At 38.4% G+C, this 23,683-nt stretch overlaps 1 protein-coding gene across 12 annotated transcripts in view; it reads left to right on the plus strand.

The window, feature by feature from the left end:
• IFT81 (intraflagellar transport 81) overlaps window positions 1-23,683 on the plus strand; it is a 228,110-nt gene that overhangs the window by 144,763 nt on the left and 59,664 nt on the right. For all 12 annotated transcript variants that reach the window (XR_007145729.1, XR_007145731.1, XR_007145732.1 and 9 more), the window contains 3 exons: window positions 6,666-6,815; window positions 16,284-16,412; window positions 18,162-18,251. Coding sequence is in view for 7 of the 12 variants with exons in the window: in XM_047827328.1 (XP_047683284.1) it covers window positions 6,666-6,815; window positions 16,284-16,412; window positions 18,162-18,251 (369 nt within the window). In the remaining 5 variants the exon portion in view is untranslated. The remainder of the gene's footprint in view (window positions 1-6,665; window positions 6,816-16,283; window positions 16,413-18,161; window positions 18,252-23,683) is intronic.

The raw sequence follows: 23,683 nt of genomic DNA on the forward strand, positions 1-23,683 counted from the left end.
GACTGGCTTGGGAGTTCTTTATAGTATCTTACCCAGCTGCTGCAAAATCTTAGTGGATAAATGCCTTGGCACACACTTGATATTTGTGCCACATGACTGCAGTGGAACATAGAGCATGCCCCACTTATGAAGCCCTGCTCTGGAGCGGTACCTTTCACAGAGTTGTCTGAAGACCAGTTTTAGTCCACAAACTGTTAGTTACTAATCCATGGCCATGTAAGTTGAGCAGAAACATTTAGAAACATTTATAGTAATGTGATATTTTTATTATTTTAGAAAAGTGTCCACTCTACAAATGATTAGAAATTTTAAAAACTGCTCCATCACCATAGATAAATTTGAAATGCCCTGCCATTCATGGAGTGGAGTTGGTGGGGCATAGGGTGAACACAATGTCAAGTTAAGTAGATACAAAATGTTTTCCAAACTGTTGCTCTAAATTAGAAATCCCCCACTCCAGTGGTGTCCCACTTCCTCCTCATCTTCACCAACACTTAGTATTGAAGGACTTACTTTTGCTAATTTGGTGGGTGTTAAAATAGTATATTAATGTGGTTTTAATTTGTATGACTGATTTGATTACTAATGAGACTGAGCATCTTTTATTATGTTTATTGGCCATCTTGGGTTTCTCCTCTGCTAAAAGTCTATTCAAGTATTTTATCTGTTTTTCTACTGAATTTGTCTTTCACTTACTGATTTATAGGTTTAATTTATATATTTTGGATACAAATCCTTTATTGGTTTAATGTGTTACAAAAATGCTCTCCCAAATTGTGATTTATATCCTTAATCTCTTAATATATATTTCGATGAATGAATGTTCTTGATTTTAGCCAAGTTGAGTTTATCAGTCATCTATTTTCAGTTTGTGCATTTTGTGTCTTGTTTAAGAAATCCTTTCCTGTGGTGCCCGGGTGGCTCAGTTGGTTGAGTGTCTGACTCTTGATCTCGGCTCAGGTCATGATCCCAGGGTCATGGTATTGAGCTTCATGCTATCTGTGCTATATGTGCTAAGCGTGGAGCCTGCGTAAGATTCTCTCTCTCTCTCTCTCTCTCTTTCTCTCTTTCTCTCTCTCTCTCTCTCCCTTTCCGTCTCCCTCTCCCCCTCCATCCATTTGCACACATGCATGCTCTCACTCTGAATATCAAGAAAAAGTGTTTCCTATCTCAAAATTATAGTGATATTTTCCTATATTCCAGAAGAATTTTAGTTTCGTCTTTCACATTTAAGTCTGTAATCCAGTAGGAATGGATTTTTATATGTTATGAAGCAAAGGGCCCATTAATTGAAAGTCCATTCTTTTCCCTCAAATTTTCCACAGCAGCAGTCTACATAAACAAAATCCCTTTGAGAGCTTAAATAATTTTAAAAATATATAAAGGGTTTCTGAGACCAAAAAGTTTGAGAATCACTGTTACAGATCCACAAGAAAAAATTAAAAGTTCCAATAAATAGGCAAAGCAATCTTGAAAAAGAAAACCAAAGCTGGAGGCATCACAATCCCAGACTTCAAGATGTATTACAAAATTGTAATCATCAAGACAGTATCGTACTGGCACAAAAATAGACACTCAGATCAATGGAACAGAATAGAGAACCCAGAAATGGACCCAGAAACATATGGCCAACTAATCTTTGACAAAACAGGAGAGAATATCCAGTGGAATACAGTCTCTTCAGCAAGTGGTGCTGGGAAAACTGGACAGTGACATGCAGAAAAATGAACCTGGACCACTTTCTTACACCATACACAAAAATAAACTCAAAATGGATGAAAGATCTAAAGATAAGACAGGAAGCCATCAAAATCCTAGAGGAGAAAGGCAGAAACCTCTTTGACCTCGGCTGCAGCAACTTCTTACTCAACACATCTCTGGAGGCAAGGGAAACAAAAGCAAAAATGAACTATTGAGACCTCATTAAAATAAAGAGTTTCTGCACAGCGAAGGAAACAATCAGCAAAACTAAAAGGCAATGAACGGAATGGGAGAAGATATTTGCAAATGACATACCAGATAAAGGGTTAGTATCCAGAATCCATAGAGAACTTATCAAACTCAACACCCAAAAAACAAATCATCCAGTGAAGAAATGGGCAAAAGACACGAATAGACACTTCTCCAAAGAAGACATCCAGATGGCCAACTGACACATGAAAAAATGCTCAACATCATTCATCATCTGGGAAATACAAATCAAAACCACATTGAGATACCCCCTCACACCTGTCAGAATGGCTAATATTAACAACTCAGGCAACAACAGATGTTGATGAGGATGCAGACAAAGAGGATCTCTTTTGCACTGCTGGTGGGAATGCAAACTGGTACAGCCACTCTGGAAAACAGTATGGAGGTTCCTCAAAAAAATAAAAATAGAACTACCCTACAACCCAGTAATTGCACTACTAGGTATTTATCCAAGGGATACAGATGTGCTGTTTTGAAGGGGCACATGCACCCCAATGTTTATAGCAGCACTATCAATAATAACCAAAGTATGGAAAGAGCCCCAATGTCCATCGATGGATGGATGGATAAAGAAGATGTGGGGTGTGTGTGTGTGTGTGTGTGTGTGTGTGTGTGTGAGATGGAGTACTACCCAGCAATCAAAAAGAATGAAATCTTGCCATTTGCAACTACGTGGATGGAACTAGAGGGTATTATGCTGAGCAAAATTAGTCAGAGAAAGACAAGTATCATATGACTTCACTCATATGAGGACTTTAAGATATAAAACAGATGAACATAAGAGAAGGGAAGCAATATAAAAACAGGGAGGGGGACAAAACAGAAGAGACTCTTAAATATAGAGTACAAAGAGAGAGTTGCTGGAGAGGTTGTGGGAAGGGGGATGGGCTAAATGGGTAAGGGACTTAAGGAATCTACTCCTGGGGCGCCTGGGTGGCGCAGTCGGTTGGGCGTCCGACTTCAGCCAGGTCACGATCTCGCGGTCCGGGAGTTCGAGCCCCGCGTCCGGCTCTGGGCTGATGGCTCGGAGCCTGGAGCCTGTTTCCGATTCTGTGTCTCCCTCTCTCTCTGCCCCTCCCCCGTTCATGCTCTGTCTCTCTCTGTCCCAAAAATAAATAAACGTTGAAAAAAAAAATTTAAAAAAAAAAAAAAAAAAAAAAAAAAAAAAAAAAAAAGGAATCTACTCCTGAAATCATTGTTGTACCATATGCTAACTAACTTGGATATAAATTATAAACAAAATAAATTATAGAAAAAAACTCCAAAAAAAAAGTGAGCCAAAGGCAAATAATGTTTTTAATCCCCACGGATGAATAATGAACATGACAAAAAAGTGAGTTTCCTTAATAAATGCAGATAAAAAGTAAAATACCATTTTAATTATCAAACTGACAATTATTGAAAGTACTATAGGGGCGCCTGGGTGGCGCAGTCGGTTAAGCGTCCGACTTCAGCCAGGTCACGATCTCGCGGTCCGTGAGTTCGAGCCCCGCGTCGGGCTCTGGGCTGATGGCTCAGAGCCTGGAGCCTGTTTCGGATTCTGTGACTCCCTCTCTCTCTGCCCCTCCCCCGTTCATGCTCTGTCTCTCTCTGTCCCAAAAATAAATAAACGTTGAAAAAAAAAATTAAAAAAAAAAAAAAGAAAGTACTATAAATAGCCTTTGAAGGGCAGTTTGGCAAAATCTATCAAAATCCTACTTCCTTCTTACCATTTCTGAAAATATGTCCTATAGAAATTATTAAGAATGTGTCTGAAGATTTAGCTTCAATATATTCACCCGGGTTTTTGTGATAGTTCGAAAATTCAGAAATAATCTAAAATCCAAATGATAGTGAGAAAAAATGTCCAATGGAAGAAAAACATGGATAATGTATTTTATTTCCTCTAATTCATCCAGAGTAGTGGGTCCCTTACAGTGCTTTGATGGCCACCTATTGCTTAATTGTACATAACCATCATTCATCTGGCCAAAACTACCCTTCCCTTACTTAGGTAGTCTGTCCAGTGAATGTCAAATAGTAACCAATCAGCATAGAGCACATTGAGTAATTGGTGGGTTTGTTCTTCCACCAAAAATATTTATAGCTTTTAGCTTTTAAAAATAATTCTGGAGCACAGCAAGATAAAGAAGGGAAAAATTGGCCTAGATTACAGAAGATAGCAGATGAATAGGGTTGATTTCACTTTGGGCACTTTGCCCAGGACACTTTTAATAGAACATATAGTTACTCTAGGGATTCTGAGTCTGTGGTTATGGCAGGCTTACACGTTTATTCTTTAAAAGGAAAAATTGCAAGTTATTAGACTCTAGGTACGTTGGTATGACTTAAATTTTTAAACCATTCCTGTAATCCAGCTATTGATAATTTGCTGTGTGTGGGCTGGATTCCTTACCATTAAAACTAAATCATGGATAGAAAAATATTTTGAACTTCCTTCCTCTAAAACACAGTGGGTTCTTCATTTCTTTCAGAGTTTAAGTCAAGTTTAAAAAGTCTAAACTAGGAATTAGAAGGTTATTTTTTAAGTATATTTATTGTGAGAGAAATAGAGTATGTGTGTGAGCAGGGGAGGGACAGAGAGAGAGAGGGAGAGAGAGAATCCCAAGCAGGCTCCACGCTGACAGTGTGCAGCCCAGTGTAGGGCTCAAACTGGAAATGTGAGATCAAAAGTCAAGACGCCTAACCAGCTGAGCCACCCAGACGCCCCTAGGAGGTTATGTTTTTGTGAAGAATTTTTAATCTTACTATTTTTGAGGACTTTCTTTGTGTACTGAAAAATCAATCGAGTCTTCAAAGAAAAAATCACCTAAATGTTAGAAATGTTGTGCTTCCTATTTTATACCTTACAATTTAGAATTATTGCCCTCATGTTTAGCCTTATAAATTAGAAGGAAAAACACCAACATGGTAGTAGAGCTTGGTAGGATAGTAGAGTAGGATAATGGCTTTGAGTGAATTTTATCCTTTTTTCTGTTTTCCAAAATTTCAGTAATTCATGACTTTTATTATTTGTAAAATTATTTATCACTCTCCTCTCAAGTTAGCCTTTAGAAGGACTGAGTATTAAAAAGGCTAAGATTCTAGGGGTGCCTGAGTGGCTCAGTTAGTTAAGCATCCAACTTCGCTCAGGTCATGATCTCGCAGTTCGTGAGTTCGAGCCCCGCATTGGGCTCTGGGCTGACAGTTCAGAGCCTGGAGCCTGCTTCAGATTCTGTCACCTTCTCTTTCTGCCCCTCCCCCACTCACGCACTTTGTCTACCTCAAATATAAACATTAAAATTAAAAAAATAAAAAGGCTAAGACTCTTAAAGAATTAAGCTTACTTTTGTTTTGAAGTAATGTGCTTAAATATAACAGGCCAAATTCTTAGTTGGAATTTTTCGAAAAATGTAGTTAGTAAAAGGATAAAGCAGGAAGAAAAATTATTTTATGTAGTAAGAGAATCTGAAAATTATTAGTATAATGGTACATAAGAGGAAGTAATTTTTTTTTAAGTATTATGTTCTGTTTCAGAAATACCAGAAATTTCTCACATTTGCTTCTGGTATTTGCTTCTTATATCAAGCAATACTTTTAATGAGCCAGAATCTTTACACCTGCTGTTTCCTCTACCTGGAATGCTCTTTGCCTCTTCCTCCTTCCTCTAACAACACACTCTTACTTCTTCAGTCTTGGCTCAAATGTAATTATTTTGGGAAGCTTGCCATAATCCACTTCCCCTAAATCCCAATGCCCACCTTTCCTACCTTCATCCCAACCCAGGTTAAACTCCTGTTATTTATTCTCAGGACACCTTCATAATGTTCAGCCATGGTTGTAAACATCAGTTCAATGTTTGTTTTCACCACTATTTCCTTAAGCTTGGTGAGGGCAGAACTTCTGAGTATCTTGTTTAGAGTTGTATTCTCAATGTCTGGCACAGTGCCTAATACATGATAGTTAGTAAATAGAGCTTATCAAATGAATCCTGTAATTACTATTCATTTTCATTTGTTTTTTCCAAACTATAGTTGGTATTACTTAATAGTGGGGATCTTTCCGCTAGAGTAGTTATAACTTTATACCTTTGGTATAAAGGTCGGTAGATAGCTGAATTAAGCAACTGTAAATTCCCACTAACCTGGAATATTCTTAGCTTTTTAAGGTTTGGGATGGGCTTCATTCCAATGTCTCAGATGCTTCTTAGTGTATACGGTCACAGTACACTTCCTTAAATGATAAATAGTAGCTATAGGTTTTGACTATTCTGATTGGCCATATTAATCTCAATAGATGTAGTACATGTAGTACATCCAAAATAGTACAGTATGCAAGAGATATCATGGTAAGATCACAGCCAGAATTGGTTTCCTACTTTTCCTCCTCCTCCTCCTCCTCCCCCTCCTTTTTTAAACTTTTTTTTTTTAATAGGGTTGAGTTTCTGGTTTTTTAAACCCTTATTTGTAAAGCCCCAAATGAACAGCTTTTACATAAGGATTTACAACATTTAGATGGGTCCAAAAATTAAAACCTACACAAAATATTTTAATTGAGCAGTTAGTCTTTCCAAGTTTTCTAATGAAACTAAGTTATTATATACTCGTGACACAAATGTTAGACAGTAGAAAATAAAATGTTTCTAATACATTGAAGTTAATATATTTAGCAACTACTTTTATATTCATGTTACATATTGTGTTCTTTTACAGTTCAAACGATATGTCAGTAAACTTCGAAGCAAGAGTACAGTTTTCAAAAAGAAGCATCAAATAATAGCTGAATTTAAAGCTGAATTCGGCCTCTTGCAGAGGACAGAAGAACTTCTTAAGCAACGGCATGAAAATATTCAACATCAACTGGTAATACAATATTATCTGGAGTGCTAGAAATACAAATGCCAGGAGGTTTATAGGTTGTAGCTGTATACTGAGGTCGTTGTTTTTACTGAAAACATCATAAAATTATTAATTTTCTCTGATTAATTACAGAGATGTCATATAAGCTGATTCATTTATTTTTTTAATGTTTATTTATTTTTGAGAGAGAGAGAGAGAGAGACACAGAGCATGAGCAGGGGTGGGGCAGAGAGGGAAGGAGACACAGAATCAGAAGCAGGCTCTAGGCTTGGAGCTGTCAGCACAGAGCCGGATGCAGGGCTTGAACTCTCGAACTGTGAGATCATGACCTGAGCCAAAGTCAGCCACTTAACCTACTGAGCCACCCAGGCACCCCAATTCATTTATTTTTTTAGTGTAGCCGTAAGCACTAACTTTTTCATGTGTGCTGACATTGGGGTAATTAATAGAAGCTGAATTCCAAATACATCTTTCTAGTTAATATGAGAAAAATTATCATACCAAGAAGAGTGACTGTAAAACATTTATTTATCATGGCCTGTTGGGCAGAAGTTTCTAGGCAGCCACTTACATGGAGCTTTGAAAAGAAATATCCGGGAAAGGTACCATATGGAAGTTTGCCTGCAGGCTTGCTCCTTATGTATTTGTGCCTTGGTTGTCATAAAAGAGTTAAGTCCAGAGCAGTCCCTCTAAATTTTTTTTTTTCAACGTTTATTTATTTTTGGGACAGAGAGAGACAGAGCATGAACGGGGGAGGGGCAGAGAGAGAGGGAGACACAGAATTGGAAACAGGCTCCAGGCTCCGAGCCATCAGCCCAGAGCCTGATGCGGGGCTCGAACTCACGGACCGCGAGATCGTGACCTGGCTGAAGTCGGACGCTTAACCGACTGCGCCACCCAGGCGCCCCAGAGCAGTCCCTCTAATAGCAAAGCTGTTCTCATTATGGACACCAGTTCCTCAGAGTTTTCTTGATTTGAGGTTTTTTTTGTGTTTTCACCCATGGGGAAATTATTTCATCAGGTTGTTGGTTTACTAGCTAGCAATAATCTGGTGGAAGTAAACGAAGTTTCAACCAGTCATGGTTAAGCTGGCAATATGAACTTTCTGTCTCATGCTGTTAAATAAAGTTTCAACCAGTCATGGTTAAGCTGGCAATATGAACTTTCTGTCTCATGCTGTTAAATGGTGTTTGGTTCTAGGCAACTTAAGATAGAACATTTACTATGTAGCAGCCATGGATTCTTATGATACTTCTTCCCAAATTGATAGGTAGTTAATTGTGTTTCTGTTCACTTCAAAATATTTTCAAATTTCCATTATGATTTCTTTGATCTATGGATTATTGGTTAAAACTAAACATTTTCTAGTTACCTTTCTGTTATTGATTTCTACCTTATTTCCACTGTGACCAGAGAACATTCTGTGTGATTTTAGTCCTTCAGGATTTGTTGAGTGTTTCATTATGGTCCAGCAAATGGTCTATTTTGGTCATTGTGCCAGCGCAGTTGAGAAGAATGTATATTCTGCAGTTTGTTAGGAATGGTGTTCTCTATATGTCAATTCAGTGAAGCGTGTTAACCATGATAGTCAGATCTTCCATATTCCTACTGATATTTTTGTTTTCTTGTCCCATTAGTTATTGAGAGAGGTGTGTTAAAATCTCTATGATTATTGCTTTGTCTGCTTTCCTTTAAATCCATCAGCTTTTTCTTTACATTTTTTCTTAAGTTGGGTTCCCTAGAAGCAGAGCCTGAGAAGGCAGTACTCTGTACAAGTGATTTATTGAGGGAGGGAGTGCCTTCAGAAGAAGGGGAATGAGGAGAGCAGATAGTACAGCAGAAAAGAGCCAAGCAAGGATGTAGTCCTGACTAGACAGCTTCATTTTGATTCTGTGAGGAGCTTTGGGGCATAAATTACAGCATGAAATTGATTCCATCTTGAGGCAAGGGGGCTGGCCTTTTATACTCCTGTATCAGTCAGTCATTGGCTGTGGCACAGTGTAACCTCCTAGCCCAATGAGGCGGCACTCTCTGGAGAAGGGGCACCTGTGAACCTTTAGCAGCCAGTAACTATCATGGCAGCTTGCAGACAAGGTCTGAGTGAGGCACCAACAACGTCCATTACAATCTACCCCTTACAATGTTGGGATCTACCTGTTTTTCATGTTAAACTCACTCCATTTAGGTATAGCTTCTACAGGATTCTGACTGGTCACAATTTCTAGGAAAATTTGTAGGAGGAGGGTTAATTGGACAAATGAAAACTCCCATTGCTACATTTGGTCCCAAGGACATAATAATAATCAACATCTCCTTCCTTTACCATCCATTCTAGATTTCCCTCATGTTTGGCTAGCACCTCCACTGGTCTAAATGATTTATTTGTGGAGTGACCCAGTCCCTCATCTTTAAGAGGCGCATGTAATCATGACCTTATCAGGCTGTGGTTGCTGTCTTTACTTATTTACTGTTAAAACCGGGCATGGGAGTACCAAGATATACCCTAATGGATCATCTGACTGCCGAACATATTCCTATCTGCCCTTATTATATAGCAGCTTATGTATAGCATTATGATGTCCTGCCAATATAATAACTCCTTTATTTGTCTGCTGGTCTATGAGTATGAGGAGCCCAAGTGACGAAATGGTAGCCAAAGCATTAAGTTTAAAGGCCTTTTATTGCACCTTCTGGTAAAAGCATATGCACTCTGGAAACCAGAAAATCTGCACCTACAGAGCCTAAAGGTGCCAAGAAAGGAAATATAATTCCCTAAGTGGATAAGTTGGCATCCCGGTGAGTGGTGACACTCATACTTTCATTCTGTGGCTTAAGACCAATATATTCCTTGTTTGCAACACAGCACCAAATGGTGGGCATTGGTCTAAGATGTACATTCCATCCTAAAGAATAGAGCTCATCCTCACAGGCCATCAACTCTAAGCTGACACCTTAGCTGTACCTTCAACAAGGCCTTCTACCAGCCTATCAGGCTATTAGCTTCCTGGATGGTGGAGTATGTGACACAGAGACTGAATCCCATGGTCATGTGTCCCCCACCATATCTCCTTTGCCATAAAGAAGATTCCACATCAGTGGAAGATTCCACATCAGTAGATCAAATACTCTGAGCCCTTGGATACTGATGCTGGCTACAGCACTGTGGGCAATAAAAGCAAATCCTTACTCAGAATATGGGTCAGTCCAAGTCAGGATGAAATGTTGCCCTTTTTAAGGCAGAAAGATGATTGGTTTCCTCAAGGTATGATTATATCTAGAGCTCAGGATTGGTCTCTCTATTGTTGCCAGGTCAGACATTTGGCAGTGGGCATAGCTAGATGGGCATTGGTGAGGGAGCCCATGCTATTTGGCCCTTGCTTAGCCCCCATCTCTGTCAACATAGCCATTCTGTTCATGAGCCCATTGTCTAAGCACTGGGTGGCCAATAACAGAGGCTGGCTGATATCTACTGGCCAAATCATCCTTTCCACTTGGTTGTTTAGTGTCACTTCTGCTGTGGACATTCTCTAGTGGCCATTAGCTTGTGATCAAAAGATCTTCATACTTAGTGTGTTGCGCCCATAGGTCTATCTGCATGCCCCTTCCCCAGACCTCCCAATCTTCCAGTCCTGGCACCTTGCTTCTTCCAGGCCCCTGGCCAATAAGCTAAGCCACTTGCCATTTGGCCAGAGGATACAGGATAATCTAGGGGTTCAAGGTTCTCAAGTGAGTCTTGGCAGGTATTCCGTTCCAGACTCAGCACCCTTTCTCAGAGTCCTGACTTTAGCATAGAATATATTCAGTTTTCTCTGAAGTTTTGCCCTGCTAACAATTAAATTGTGTGCCTGGTTTTCAGCTCCTTCTGACCTTCAGCCATAGGAAATGAGGGTTTCTTTGAAGTTCCTAAGAAGGTTCTCTAACCTTATCACTTTACTTTAAATTACTGATTGATTAATATATTTGAGCCTGTCATTTTATCTCTTCAACTATACCTGGAGCTTAGCCCCCCCAATTCTATAGTCCTTATAGTTATTATTCCTCCATGCTTCTCAAACACAAGCAACATTGTACCAGCTAGTATAGTGCATCCCTGTGACAATTCAAGAAGCAGACACCAAGATGTACAAGAGATTTGTTGGAGGAGATACATAAGAAAGGTAAAGGCAAGAGAGCCAAGAGGAGGCAGGGAAAATCATTAGGCCTTAATATAAGTGTGACATCCATGAAGGGAGAGAGAAGGAAGGACGGTTATGTAGGAAGAGCCTCAGACTGCAGCACAGTTTGGGGAAAGTTTTGGTTAGAATGAGGGAGATTCCTGAACTAGTCATCCACGAGAGGAGCTCCCTGTCAGGCAGGAATGGGCCAGCACTAGTACCATTGCCATCCTCAGTCATTGCTAGGAGCACCCTGGGAGAAACATAGGTGTGGTAAGAACATGATGGTGGATCCAGAGGGGCAGCGGTTATGGCTATGAGTCCAATCTGTTCTTCTCGGCAGGCTCTCCTGAAGGAGATCTGAGCAGTCCATTCTCATGGCCACCACTGTCACCTTCCACATATACTCTGCCTCAGTTCACCACAAGTCTTAGCAATTGCACTGCTATAACATGTATGGGACTAACAATATTCAACCTGCCACCAGTGATGGAGCCCTCGGTTCCATTCAGCCAGTGAGTAATGCCACTCTAGAAGCCCATTCTTAGAGTTTGATCAGGTTCTCTAGAAGCAGAGAAACAAGAAGTCTTGCTCTTCGTATGATTAATTCAGAGAATGCTCTTAGGAGAAAGGAAGTGAAGGAACCTGAATGAAGCAATGAGGCAGAGTGGATTCATTTGGAGCCCAGTTTCCGTCTGATCCCATGAGGAGCCCTGGAGCACAAATTGCATCATAAAGTTGGTCTCGTTTTTAGGCAAGAAAACTACCCTTTTGTACCTCACTGTCAGTCATTTGCTGTGGACCCTCACTACCACCCAGGAGGTGGTATGATACAGTTCCTGTTCAGCCAATCGCATACTTTGAAGAAGGGGTAGCTGTAAGCCATAAATAGCCAACAGCTATTCTCACAACAGCTATGGGATTAGGTACCCTGACCCGGTAAGCAAATCAGGACGGAGCCCCCACTGCAAATATACTGAGATTATGTTATTAGTCCATATAAATCTAGTATCATTATCTTCCTGATAAATTGGCCCTTTGATAATTAGGGAAATACCCTTTTTTTTATCTCTCATAATAGCCTTTGCCTTAATATATACTTATCTGTTATTAATACAGCCACACAAACTTTCATTTAGTTAATGTTTAAAAGACATATATCTTTTGCATCCTTTCTACCTTTCTCCATCTTTGTAATTATTGTATATTTTTTGTAAGAAATATATAGTTAGCTTTTTATTTTTGTACAGTGTGGCCATCTTTGCCTTTTACTTGAGGTATTTAATCTCTTTACATTTAATGTAATTACTGATATTTTTCAACATTTTCTATTTGTTCCATCAGTTCTTCACTCTTTTTTCTCCTTTCTTCCCTTCTTTTGCATTACTCAAATACTTGTATCTTCCATGTTTCCCCTCTTTTAGCTTACTGGTTATAGCTTCTTTTTGTTATCCCTGTTATTTCTTAGTGCATAAGCCAGAAACTATAACATGCACCTCTGACTAATTACAGTCTTCCCTGTTTTACTATATCGGGGGCAATGTAAGAAACTTATGACACTTTTGCTCTATTTATCTCTTCCTCATATTATGTGCTATTGTGGATATATATTTTTAAATTCTATATATAATGTAAATCCCACATGATATTATTATATTTAATATTATTCTAGATTTATCTACCTGTTTACTCTTTTCATGGCTTTTTCCTTCCAGCACCATCATTATTCTATTGGGATCTCATTTTCAGTATTTCACTTAGTGTAGGTCTGCTGGTGATAAGTCCACTCAATTCTTGCTTTTCTTAAAACATCTTTATTGTACCCTTATTTTGAAGCACATTTTCACCAAATATAGAATTCTTGGGTGGCAATTACTTTCTTTCAGCACTTTAAAGATTTAATTCCATTGGCTTCTGGCTTCCATTGTTTCGTGTGTGTGTGTATGTGTGTGTGTGTGTGTTTAAGGTAGTGTGTTATTCTCTGTTTGCTAAGATTTTTTTTTTCTGTCTTTGGTTTTTCAGCAGTTTTAACTGTGATTTTCCTACGTTTTCTTTTTTTATTCATCTGGCTTGGGGTCTGTAAGGCTTATTAGAAGTGTGGCCTTAATGTCTTTGGTCAGTTTTTGAAAAGTCCTCAGCAAGTAGCATTTCTTTAAATATTATAGTCTCATTCTCTTCTCCCTTCTGTGAGCTACAATTACAGTTACGTGTATGTTAGGCTTTTTCACTATTTACCATATTCATTATGGGTTGTATGTTTTGCTTTTTTTTTTTCCATTATTTTTTTTCTCTCTGTGATTTAATCTGAATTTTTTTTTGCTGTGCTCTCTTTTAATTCATTAATCTTACTTTTTTTGTTGTGCCCAATCTGCTATGTAATCTGGGTATTTAATTCTGAATATCAGGTATTATGTTTCTCCGTTCTAGAATTTCCATTTGATTCCATTTGATAGATTCCAGTTATTTGTTTTTTTTTAATATGAAATTTATTGTCAAAATGGTTTCCATACAACACCCAGTGCTCATCCCAACAGGTGCCCTCCTCAATGCCAGTTATTTGTAACATTCTCCAACTTTTCATTTATTGTCTTGAATATAATAATTGCAGCTATTTTATTTTTTTATTATTTTTTTAATTTTTAATGTTTATTTATTTTTGAGACAGAGAGAGACAGAGCATGAGCAGGGGAGGGTCAGAGAGAGAGGGAGACACAGAATCTGAAACAGGCTCTGGGCTCCGAGCTGTCAGCACAGAGCCCGACGCGGGGCTCGAACTCACAGACCGTGAGATCATGACCTGAGCTGAAGTCAGATGCTCAACCGACTGAGCCACCCAGGCGCCCCAATTGCAGCTATTTTAAATGTCCTATCTAATAAATTTATCTGGGTGTCTGTTTCTATTATCTGTATTTTTCTCTTGATTTTCAGACATTTTTCTGTTCCTTTGCTAACCTAGTACTTTTTTAGTGAACATCAGCCTCTGGAAACATTTCTTTCCTTAAAGAGCATTTGATTTTTTTTTTCCTCATAGATCATCTAGATCCAGTTTTGTTAGTGCTGATATTTTTCAGTTTTCTCTTATTCCTAAGATTCAGCCCTTATACCTGTGGCAGAAACTCTATTCCCAGGAAGTAGCCCTTACTTCTAGGGCCTAGCTCTTATTCCTAGGTTATAACCCTTGCTCCTAAGGTGTAGCCCTTCTGGGGTTTCAACTGATAGTCTGAAGCAACATACTTTGACAAGTCCTGAATTCCTACCTCTGTCTGCCCGGCACTATGAGATACTGAAAACTTTGCTCAGCTTTTTAGTCACCTATCTACTGATTTTCACTTGGTTTTGGGGAGTCTTACCTTCCTTGCACACAGCTTAGGATTTGGTAATGCCCAAAGAGGAAATTGCATACGGAATCTTGGGCTAATGCTTTGTAGTTCCTAATCCTCCTTTCTTAGGGATCTCAATCGTATTGTCAGCCCCCAATTCCAACTCTTCCATTCCCTCTCTCCTTGTCTTTCTTTCCTTTTGGTTCTTCCATCCTCTTTTGAATCCTCTCCAGTCAGGTCTTCACACCCACCATCTTACCAAAATTTCTCTTGTCAGGATCACCAGTACCTTCACATTGCTAAACCCAGTGAGCAATTCTTAGTTCTTTTCCTACTTGGCCTATTAGCAGTGTTTGACATAGTTGATCACTCCCTCTTCCTTTACTTATCTTCTAATACACTACACTCTCCTGGTTTTTCTCCTTTACTAGCACTCCTGTTTCTACTCCATGGCTGATTTCTTCACATTTCTCCAAGGTCTAAATATTGGAGTCACCAGGCTTAGCCCTTGGATTTCTTCTCTAGTTTCACTCCCTTGGTGATCTTATCCTGTCTATGGCTTTAAAGACCTTCTTTATGCAGACAACTCACAAATTGATATCTCTAGCCTAGATTTCTCCTCAGATTTCAGTCTTGTACTTATAACATCTTGACCTCTCTGTTGGGTATCTGCTAGATATTTCAAGTTTTTAACATGTCCAAAACTAAATTTCTTATCTTCATTATTCCCTCAAATCTGGTCTTACCAAGTCTTTCTCATTTCAATAAATGGCAGCTCCATCCTCTCAGTTCTGCAGGCCAGAAACCTTAGTCATTCTTTACCCCTCATTTTCCCTTACACCTCACAGCTAATCTGTCATAATATTTTTTTGGATTTATCTCTAAAATATGTACACAACCACTTCTCGTTACCTCTACCGCCACCATCTGATTCATGCTACCATTATCTCTAACCTAAATTACTGGAGTAGTCTTCTAACTGGCTTCCTTTGTCCCTCTATAATTTGATCTCAGCACAGATGTTAAAGTGGTCTTTTAAAAATTCCTTTACTCTGAGCCACCCGACAAGCCTCCCATCTCATTTAAAATAAGTCCAAGCTCTTTCATTGGCCTAAAAATAAAGTAACCATATAATTTATCATCTAAAGTAGGACACTTTTGAGAATGCAAAGGACAGCAGACATTAACTGAGACTGTTCCAGCAAGCCATCTGAGTCCCGTATGATCCCTCCCCAACCCCACCTCATTCTCACTCAGTTTTCAGCTCACCAGTCTCCTGGATATTTCTTGGAAGGGACAGGTTTGCTCCTACCTCATGTCTTTTGCCCTTGCCAATCCCCTGGATATCTGTATGAGTTGCTCCCTCCCTTCATTCGGGCTTTGCTTAGATGTCATCTTCTCAGGAAGACCTCTAACCACCCTGTTATTTAAGATTCCAGCCCCACTCTCACCTCACACTATATGTATTTTACTTGTCTACATATTGCTTGTTTACTCACTAGAAGTAAGCTCCGTGAGGGAGGCTTTTTTTTTTTTTTTTATGTTTTGTTTTGTTTTGTTTTACCTGTTTTGTTACAAGTGTTTTCCCATATGGTTTGAAGCCTTAATAATTGACATTTTATTTTATCTATCTGGTGCTTAGAACTATGCTCAGCACATTTAGGTATCTAATAAATATTGGACGGCTGAATGAATGCAAGTATATTGGCCACTTGAGAATTCATTCAGTCACCAAGTATTTATTGAGTGCTAAAATTAGAAATACTATGCACCCGAAGATACCAAAGCAAAATTTAGCCTAAGTTTATAACATACAACAGTATGTAATTATTGTTGAAGTCAATAAAAATTACTCTTTAGCATTGTAAGCTAATTTATTTTATTTGTAACTTTATTGCTATGTATTAAGTCTGTATACTACTTACAGAATCATCAAGGTTTTGACACCCATTTTGTAGACCCCAATTTTGACACCTATTTTTATTCTTTACTTTTAGCGAACTATTGAAGAGAAAAAGGGCGTATCTGGATATAGTTACACTCAGGAAGAGCTGGAAAGGGTATCTGCACTGAAGAGTGAAGTCGACGAAATGAAAGGCCGAACGCTAGATGACATGTCTGAAATGGTGATTATGCTTTTTTATAGGTTTTTTTTTTTTATTGTATAGCTAGAGGCAGATATTTTTCTGTTTTGTTTTCAGTGAAACACTGAAATTTTCATTTCTGCACATTGTTTACCTTATATTCCTTCATCTCTCTTTATCAGTCTCTTTTGAGTGTTTCCATTTTAGTAAGTTGTTCAACTTGTAATAATTTAGGCATTTTGCAGGGTTTTTTCCCAAGGAAACATGATAGGGTTATTAAATACCCTATAGAATTAGGTATTGAAATGCCTGCCTTATCTTGTGGTTTTTGAAGTGTGTAAAAGTTCTATAACATTAAAGAAATACTTAAGATAAAAAATAAGTTTTCCCAAATCATACCACCCTGACTAATAAAACTATTTCATTTTTGTGTTTTTCCTTCCTATCTGTCCTTATTTGGAGCTGCTACTCAGCCTGAATGAACTGATGCCGCTTTAGCAGGCATTAAAATGTTGAAATCTTTCCTTCCTTACTAGAAGGAAATAACTGTTGCCTCAAACTCTCAGAGTACCCACTTCCACCTGGCTTTTCCACATTGGCTACTTGCCCAGAACCCTCTGGATCTCACTACTGTCTAACTCCTAAAAAGATTAATGATTAACACAGCAGAGACCTTCAATACTCTGTTAATCCCCATGCTTGGTGTCCATTTTGATTGGTCATTACTTATATCATTTGGGTTATTAAGTATTTTGAATATCACTTCCTCATGTTTCGTATGTACTCTATAACCTACATAATTACATTTTTTTTTACATAATACAACATGATTGTAGTTGTATTTAGGCAACTTTGTAATTTGTTTTCATTATTCAGTGTTAGATTACAAGTATTTTCCCATATAGTTTGCAAACTTAGTAATTGACATTTTATTTTATTGTATTTTATTGTATTATATTGTATTGTATTTTTGAGAGAGAGAGAGAGAGCATGTGTGCACACAAGCAGGGGAGGGGCAGAGGGACAGAGAGAATCTCAGGCAAGCTCCATGCCCAGCACAGAGTCTGATGTGGGCCTCAATGTCACAAACAATGAGATCATGACCTGAGCTGAAATCAAGAGGCAGATGCTTTAACCGACTGAGCCACCCAGGTGCCCCAATAATTGACATTTTATTTATTTTTTAAAAGTTTATTTATTTTTGAGAGAGAGAGTGCAAATGGAGGAGGGGCAGAGAGAGGGGGAGACAGAGGATCTGAAACGGGTTATGAGCTGACATCAGCGAGCCCCATATGGGGCTCAAACTCATAAACCATGAGATCATGACCTGAGCTGAAGTTGGACAGTCAGATAACTGAGCGTGCCCCAATAATTAACATTTTAAATAATTAAATGCTGGCCTCCTGGGTGGCTCAGTTAGTTAAATGTCCGACTTTAGCTCAGGTCATGATCTCATGGTTCATGAGTTTGAGCCCCATTGGGCTCTTTGCTGTCAGCACAGAGCCTGCTTCAGATCCTCTGCTCCCCTCTCTTTCCGCCCTTCCCCCACTTGCACGTGTGCGCACACTCTCTCTCAAAAATAAAAAACATTAAAAAAAATTTTTTTAAGTTAAATGCTGTTCCATATTACCAAATCAACATTTACTAAATCATTTTCCCATTGTTTGATGTTGAAATAATTTAGTCTTTTTACTCTTTTAAATAACGCTTTAATAAATATATTTATGCATGTAGGTTTTTTGCTCTTTTGAATTCTTGTTTTAGATGTCATGTATTTTATTTAAATGACAGGTAAAAAAACTGAATTCACTGGTGTCTGAAAAGAAGTCAGCTCTAGCCCCAGTTATAAAAGAGCTACGACAGTTGCGTCAGAAATGTCAAGTAAGTGAATCTGATTGTGCGATACTTTTAGCACCTGATCTTGTTAAGATGTGCTGGTTATAATCCTGAATATTTTACTTGAGTAATTTATAGAAAACAAACTATGATGATGATGATGATGATTCCACAAAAGAGTAATAACATGAACTTTGAAGTTTTTTATTTAATTTATGCTATTTGTTTTGTCACATTATCGGGGGGAGGGGAGAGAGAAGGAGAAGGAATTTAAGCCGAAATCACAAGTGCAGCTAGATTAGATTTTTACTTTAAATCTGATGCATGTCAGAGCTATAAATATGAAGTCACGTTCTTCTGTGGCCAGGTAAAAGCTCAGAGTCTGCCAGCGAGTGGTGACAAGTTAACTTTAGATTAATGGACTTGCTTAGCTGGGGAGCAGGGCCAGGGGCAAACTACGATAGCTCGTGATAAGTGATGGAATACCATTACTTGGAAGCTAATTCTAACCACTGCTTTGAAGCTAAACTGTTAGAAGGTAAATGCCCTCTGCAAATCCAGATCAGATGGCCTCCGCCATCTGACATTAGCAGTTGTTATTTTATCACTCTCTGTGTAGTAATTTTAGGTTTGAATGTGGGTTGTACTGCATGTGCCTGAGTGTGGAACTATAAAATTCTTCACGAATGCCATCCATCAGAGCACAGTGAAAAATCACATGGACTTTGAAATCAGATAGACATCGTTTCCTTTTTATAGAAAATGCCATGGAGTCTGAGACAGGTTTAGTGACTTATCCAAATAGACAAATAGGCAGTGAGAGAGTTGGGGCTTGACTCCAGCATCTGTATTATCATATTTCAAATCTCCTGTTCATTCCATTACACATCGCTGCCATCACAAAAGAAGTGAGAGACAAGTCCCTATTCTCTCGAGTTCATACACTCATAGGTGAGATGAGACAAACGTGAAGAAATTCAAGAAAGACAAAAGATAAGCCAACTTAAGAAAAATATAGAAAAGAGGTGCCTGGCTGGCTCAGTCGGTGGAGCATCTGACTCTTGATCTCAGCATTGTGAGTTCAAGCCCTACTTTGGGCATAGAGCTTACTTAAGAAGGAAGGAAGGAAGGAAGGAAGGAAGGAAGGAAGGAAGGAAGGAAGGAAGGAAATATATAATCAGAATCATAATTGATAAGAGGAAGCAAATGATGTGATTGTTAGGAAGGAAAAGTTTCAGAAAGGAGATTTTTGAGCAAAGTTTTGAGATTGAGGACATCAAGAATTGTTTTCATGGTTACATTCTAATCCATTGATTTTCTTAAAGCTTTTCTTGAGTAAGCAACTTGGAAATCAAAGGGACTGGTTATGTGTATTTCTAGTGATGATAAAATTTCTCCCTAATAGTGAGCTAATAAATCTATTTGTAAATAATTCTTTTATTAAATTCATTTATATATTTTTTCATTTATATATTAAATGAGTTTTATTGAAAGGATATTAAGGACAGTAAAGAAAAAGTGGTGTTATGGAATTCTAAGGATCAGAAACATAATCTGTCTGGAACAGGTACAGGTACCATAACCTGTACTCTTTATTGTTCATCTTACATGCTAAGACCTTCCTCTCTACATATTTTATGTTGAAATTTCACTAACTGTGCTATTTTCTTTGCATTTTCTAATTCAAATTCCTGGTGCAGCTCTTCTCTTTTGGGGGCAGTTTTTCATGCCCAACTATCTCATAGACTATTGACTATCCTCAGGTCAGGTCAGGGGTCCATTCTTAGTCCAGCCAGCTATGCTTGTAAGGACAGGATGAGAAGAAAGGAGGGTAATATGGTACCAAGTATGGCTACCTAGAGAATTTTCCCTCTGGAGAGGCTATAGATATGTTAGTACTTTAATTGACATCTTTTAATTCACCACCTGTTATCCTATTTGTAACAGCTGAACAGTGTTCATCTTTGCATTTCAGCCTTGTCCTCTCATATATACTTTTTTACATGGTTGGAATTTTAGTATATATTGCACTTAGTTTAAGGTTCTATTCAGACAATATAGATAGAATGATTAAGAACATGCACTACAGAATCAGGCAGACCCTGGATAACCTTGGGTAAATGACTTTATTCCTATAAACTTTAGTTTCCTCATCTGTAAACTAGTCTCTTTGTAACAGGGTGGTTGTAAAGACTAAATGAAATAATGCATATAATGACTAATGCAACAATGACTAATACATAAGAACTTTTTAAAAAGTATTTATCTGGGGGCGCCTGGGTGGCTCAGTCGGTTAGGCGTCTGACTTCAGCTCAGGTCACGATCTCGTGGTCCGTGAGTTCGAGCCCCGCGTCGGGCTCTGGGCTGATGGCTCAGAGCCTGGAGCCTGCTTCCAGTTCTGTGTCTCCCTCTGTCTCTGCCCCTCCCCCATTCATGCTCTGTCTCTCTCTGTCTCAAAAATAAATAAACGTTAAAAGGTATTTAAAAAAAAAAAAAGTATCTGTCATGCCTGGGTGGTTCAGTTGGTTAAGTGTCTGACTCTTAATTTCAGCTCAGGTCATGCATGACCTGGTGGTTCATGAGATCAAACCCCACGTCAGGCTCTGTGCTGACATCGTGGAGCCTGCTGGGATTCCCTCTCTAAATAAATAGATAAATAAATATTTTTAAAGTATTTATTATTATAATTATTAAAGAGACTTTTAAAAGAAGGGATAATATTTATTGCTTTTCAACCAAATTGTTTTCTGAGTAAACTATATACCAGATCTTAAATCCTATAAAGTCATGTATTATAATAATGTAACCAAACCTGAAACTCATTTTCATGTGATTTAACTCAATTTCTCTGTATGTGACAGACTGCCTACCACTCCCATCACAAAGAAATGTACCCCTCTTACCACCAGTCCCAAATAATACAACTCTCCAGTTCTTTCCATATCATCAAGTCAGAGGGGTACCTAAGCCACATCAACATTTTCATCTCTGTCTTCTGCCGTGTTGAAAAGGCACTCTGCTAAGGACAAATACTGCATGATTCCACTTACATGAGGTACCCAGAGTAGTCACATTCACAGACACAGAGTAGAATGGTGGTTGTGTGGCCATAGCGAATAGGAAATTAAGTGTTTAATGGGGACAGAGTTTCAGTGTGGAAAGATGAAAAGAGATCTGGAGATGGAAGGTGGTGACGGCTGCACGACGATGTGAATGTATTTAATGCCACTTAAAAATGGTTTCAGTGGTGGGGCACCTGGGTGGCTCAGTCAGTTAAGCATCTGACTTTGGCTTAGGTCATGATCTCACAGCTTGTGAGTTCGAGCCCCACATCGGGCTCTGTGCTGACAGCTTGGAGCCTGGATCCTGCTTCAGATTCTGTGTTTCCCTCTGTATCTCTGCCCCTCCCCCACTCACACTCTGTCTCTCTCTCTCTCTCTCAAAAAATAAACATTAAAAAAAATTTTTTTAATATTAAAAAAAATGGTTTCAGTAGTAATTTTTATTTTACGTATATTTTTACCACAATAAAAAAATCTTTTAGGGGCACCTGAGTAGCTCAGTGGGTTAAGTGTTCCACTTTGGCTCAGGTCATGATCTAATGGTTTGTGAGTTCGAGCCCTGCATCAGGCTCTGTGATGACAGCTCAGAGCCTCGAGCTTGCTCCCAATTGTGTGTCTCCCCCTCTCTCTGCCCCTTCCTCCCTCCCTCCCTCTCTCTTTCTCTCTCTCTCAAAAATAAATAAACATTAAAAATTATCTAAAAAAATCTTTTAAAGGGGGACAGGACTTGCCTGTTTGCGTTAGCTGTTGGGTTTGTTTTTTGTTTTTTTTCCCAGTGGTTGAGTTCATTGTATTTGGTGAGTGTCTGATGCTCATTTTGCTTATCTCCATATGTCAGTCTCCTGCATCCATGTATAGTTCTACTTTTATCCAGAAACGTTTTGTGATAAAAAGTATACTAAACAAAAGAGGCTAGCCAAGTCATTGATTGTAAGCTCTTTTCAAATCTTAACTGAAATTCTTAATTGTTCTCTACTTTAAATATTATTTGGGTTTTTTTTAGAAGAAAGCATTTTTCTTCTATTTTTTTAAATGTTTATTTATTTTTGAGAGAGAGTGAGGGAGAGAGTACAAGAGGGGCAGGGGGAAAGAGAGGGAGATACAGAATCCAAAGCAGGCTCCAGGCTCTGAGCTGTCAGTACAGAGCCTGACACAGGGCCCAAACTCACCACCTGTAAGATCATGACCTGAGTCGAAGTCGGACACTTAACCGACTGACCACCCAGGTGCCCTGAATATTATTCATTTTTAACTTGCATGTACTTACCACTCAAAACTACATAAATGTCTTGTTAAAGTGCAGGACTACTTGAAAATACTTTATACTTCTTGCTTTAATGGGCAGTTCTGAAATACTTAGGAAACTTTATAGTGAATTGTTTATAGTGAACATTTCCTTTCTATTGTATTTGTATGTTCTAAATTTGAATAATAACAACTGTTTGAAAACTAGAGCACTGCAACTCCAGATGTATAACTTACATTTATCTAAATCTTTTATAATCACCTAGAATGAGAATAGCATCTTGAAAAGTGTTATGTTTATTTTCTTAGGAGTAGTTCTATAAATTACATGTAATTAAATGTCATAATACATAAAATTGCTAATATAATGGAAGAGCTAAAATGCTCATTTTAGAGTATAAAATCTGACAATTATTGATTTCACTGAGATATTTCTCATTGATCCCTTTTTGTTATAAAAGTAAAAACATGTTCTTGGTAAGAATTCAAACTGAAATTCTATACCCATTAAAAACAGACCATTCACCAAGAAGCTTTAAATGATACATTTGAAAAGCTTGATCTGATGAATACATGGAGAACCCAGTACTCAACAAATGGAAAATACATTCTTTTTAAGATCAAGTCACCAAAAAAAATTAGGTTGGCCTCTGATCTCTCCATGGCCACACTTAACCCTGGAAGACAGTAGAGCAGTATACTTTAAAAAGGGGAAGAATAGAAATTATCTCTCTCTCTACACTCCCCAGAAGTAAAAGAGGTCCTTATGCGTTTTCCAGCAATTTCCTGAGAACTAATGAATGGATAATTATTTATTGGCTGCCTAAAGTTTGTTCTACTCTCCAGAAAGACAAAGGCTTTTTTTGGTGGTGGCAGACAGAATTAAACTCTGACTGATAATTAAGAACAAAACATCTGCTTCCTTTTGTTTGCATTTGCCTACTGTACTTTTGCCCATCTTTTGCTTTTAACTTTTTATTTACTTTTTTTAATTTGTTTTTAATGTGTATTTTTTTGAAGGAGAGAGAGACAGAGTGTCAGTGGGGGAGGGGCAGACAGAGAGGGAGACGCAGAATCCAAAGCAGACTCCAGGCTCCAAGCTGTCAGCACAGATCCCCACGTGGGGCTGGAACTCAAAAACCATGAGATCGTGACCTGAACCGAAGTCAG

The sequence above is a fragment of the Prionailurus viverrinus genome, chromosome D3 (assembly GCF_022837055.1).
Source record: "Prionailurus viverrinus isolate Anna chromosome D3, UM_Priviv_1.0, whole genome shotgun sequence".
In the NCBI taxonomy this organism is placed as follows: domain Eukaryota; kingdom Metazoa; phylum Chordata; class Mammalia; order Carnivora; family Felidae; genus Prionailurus; species Prionailurus viverrinus.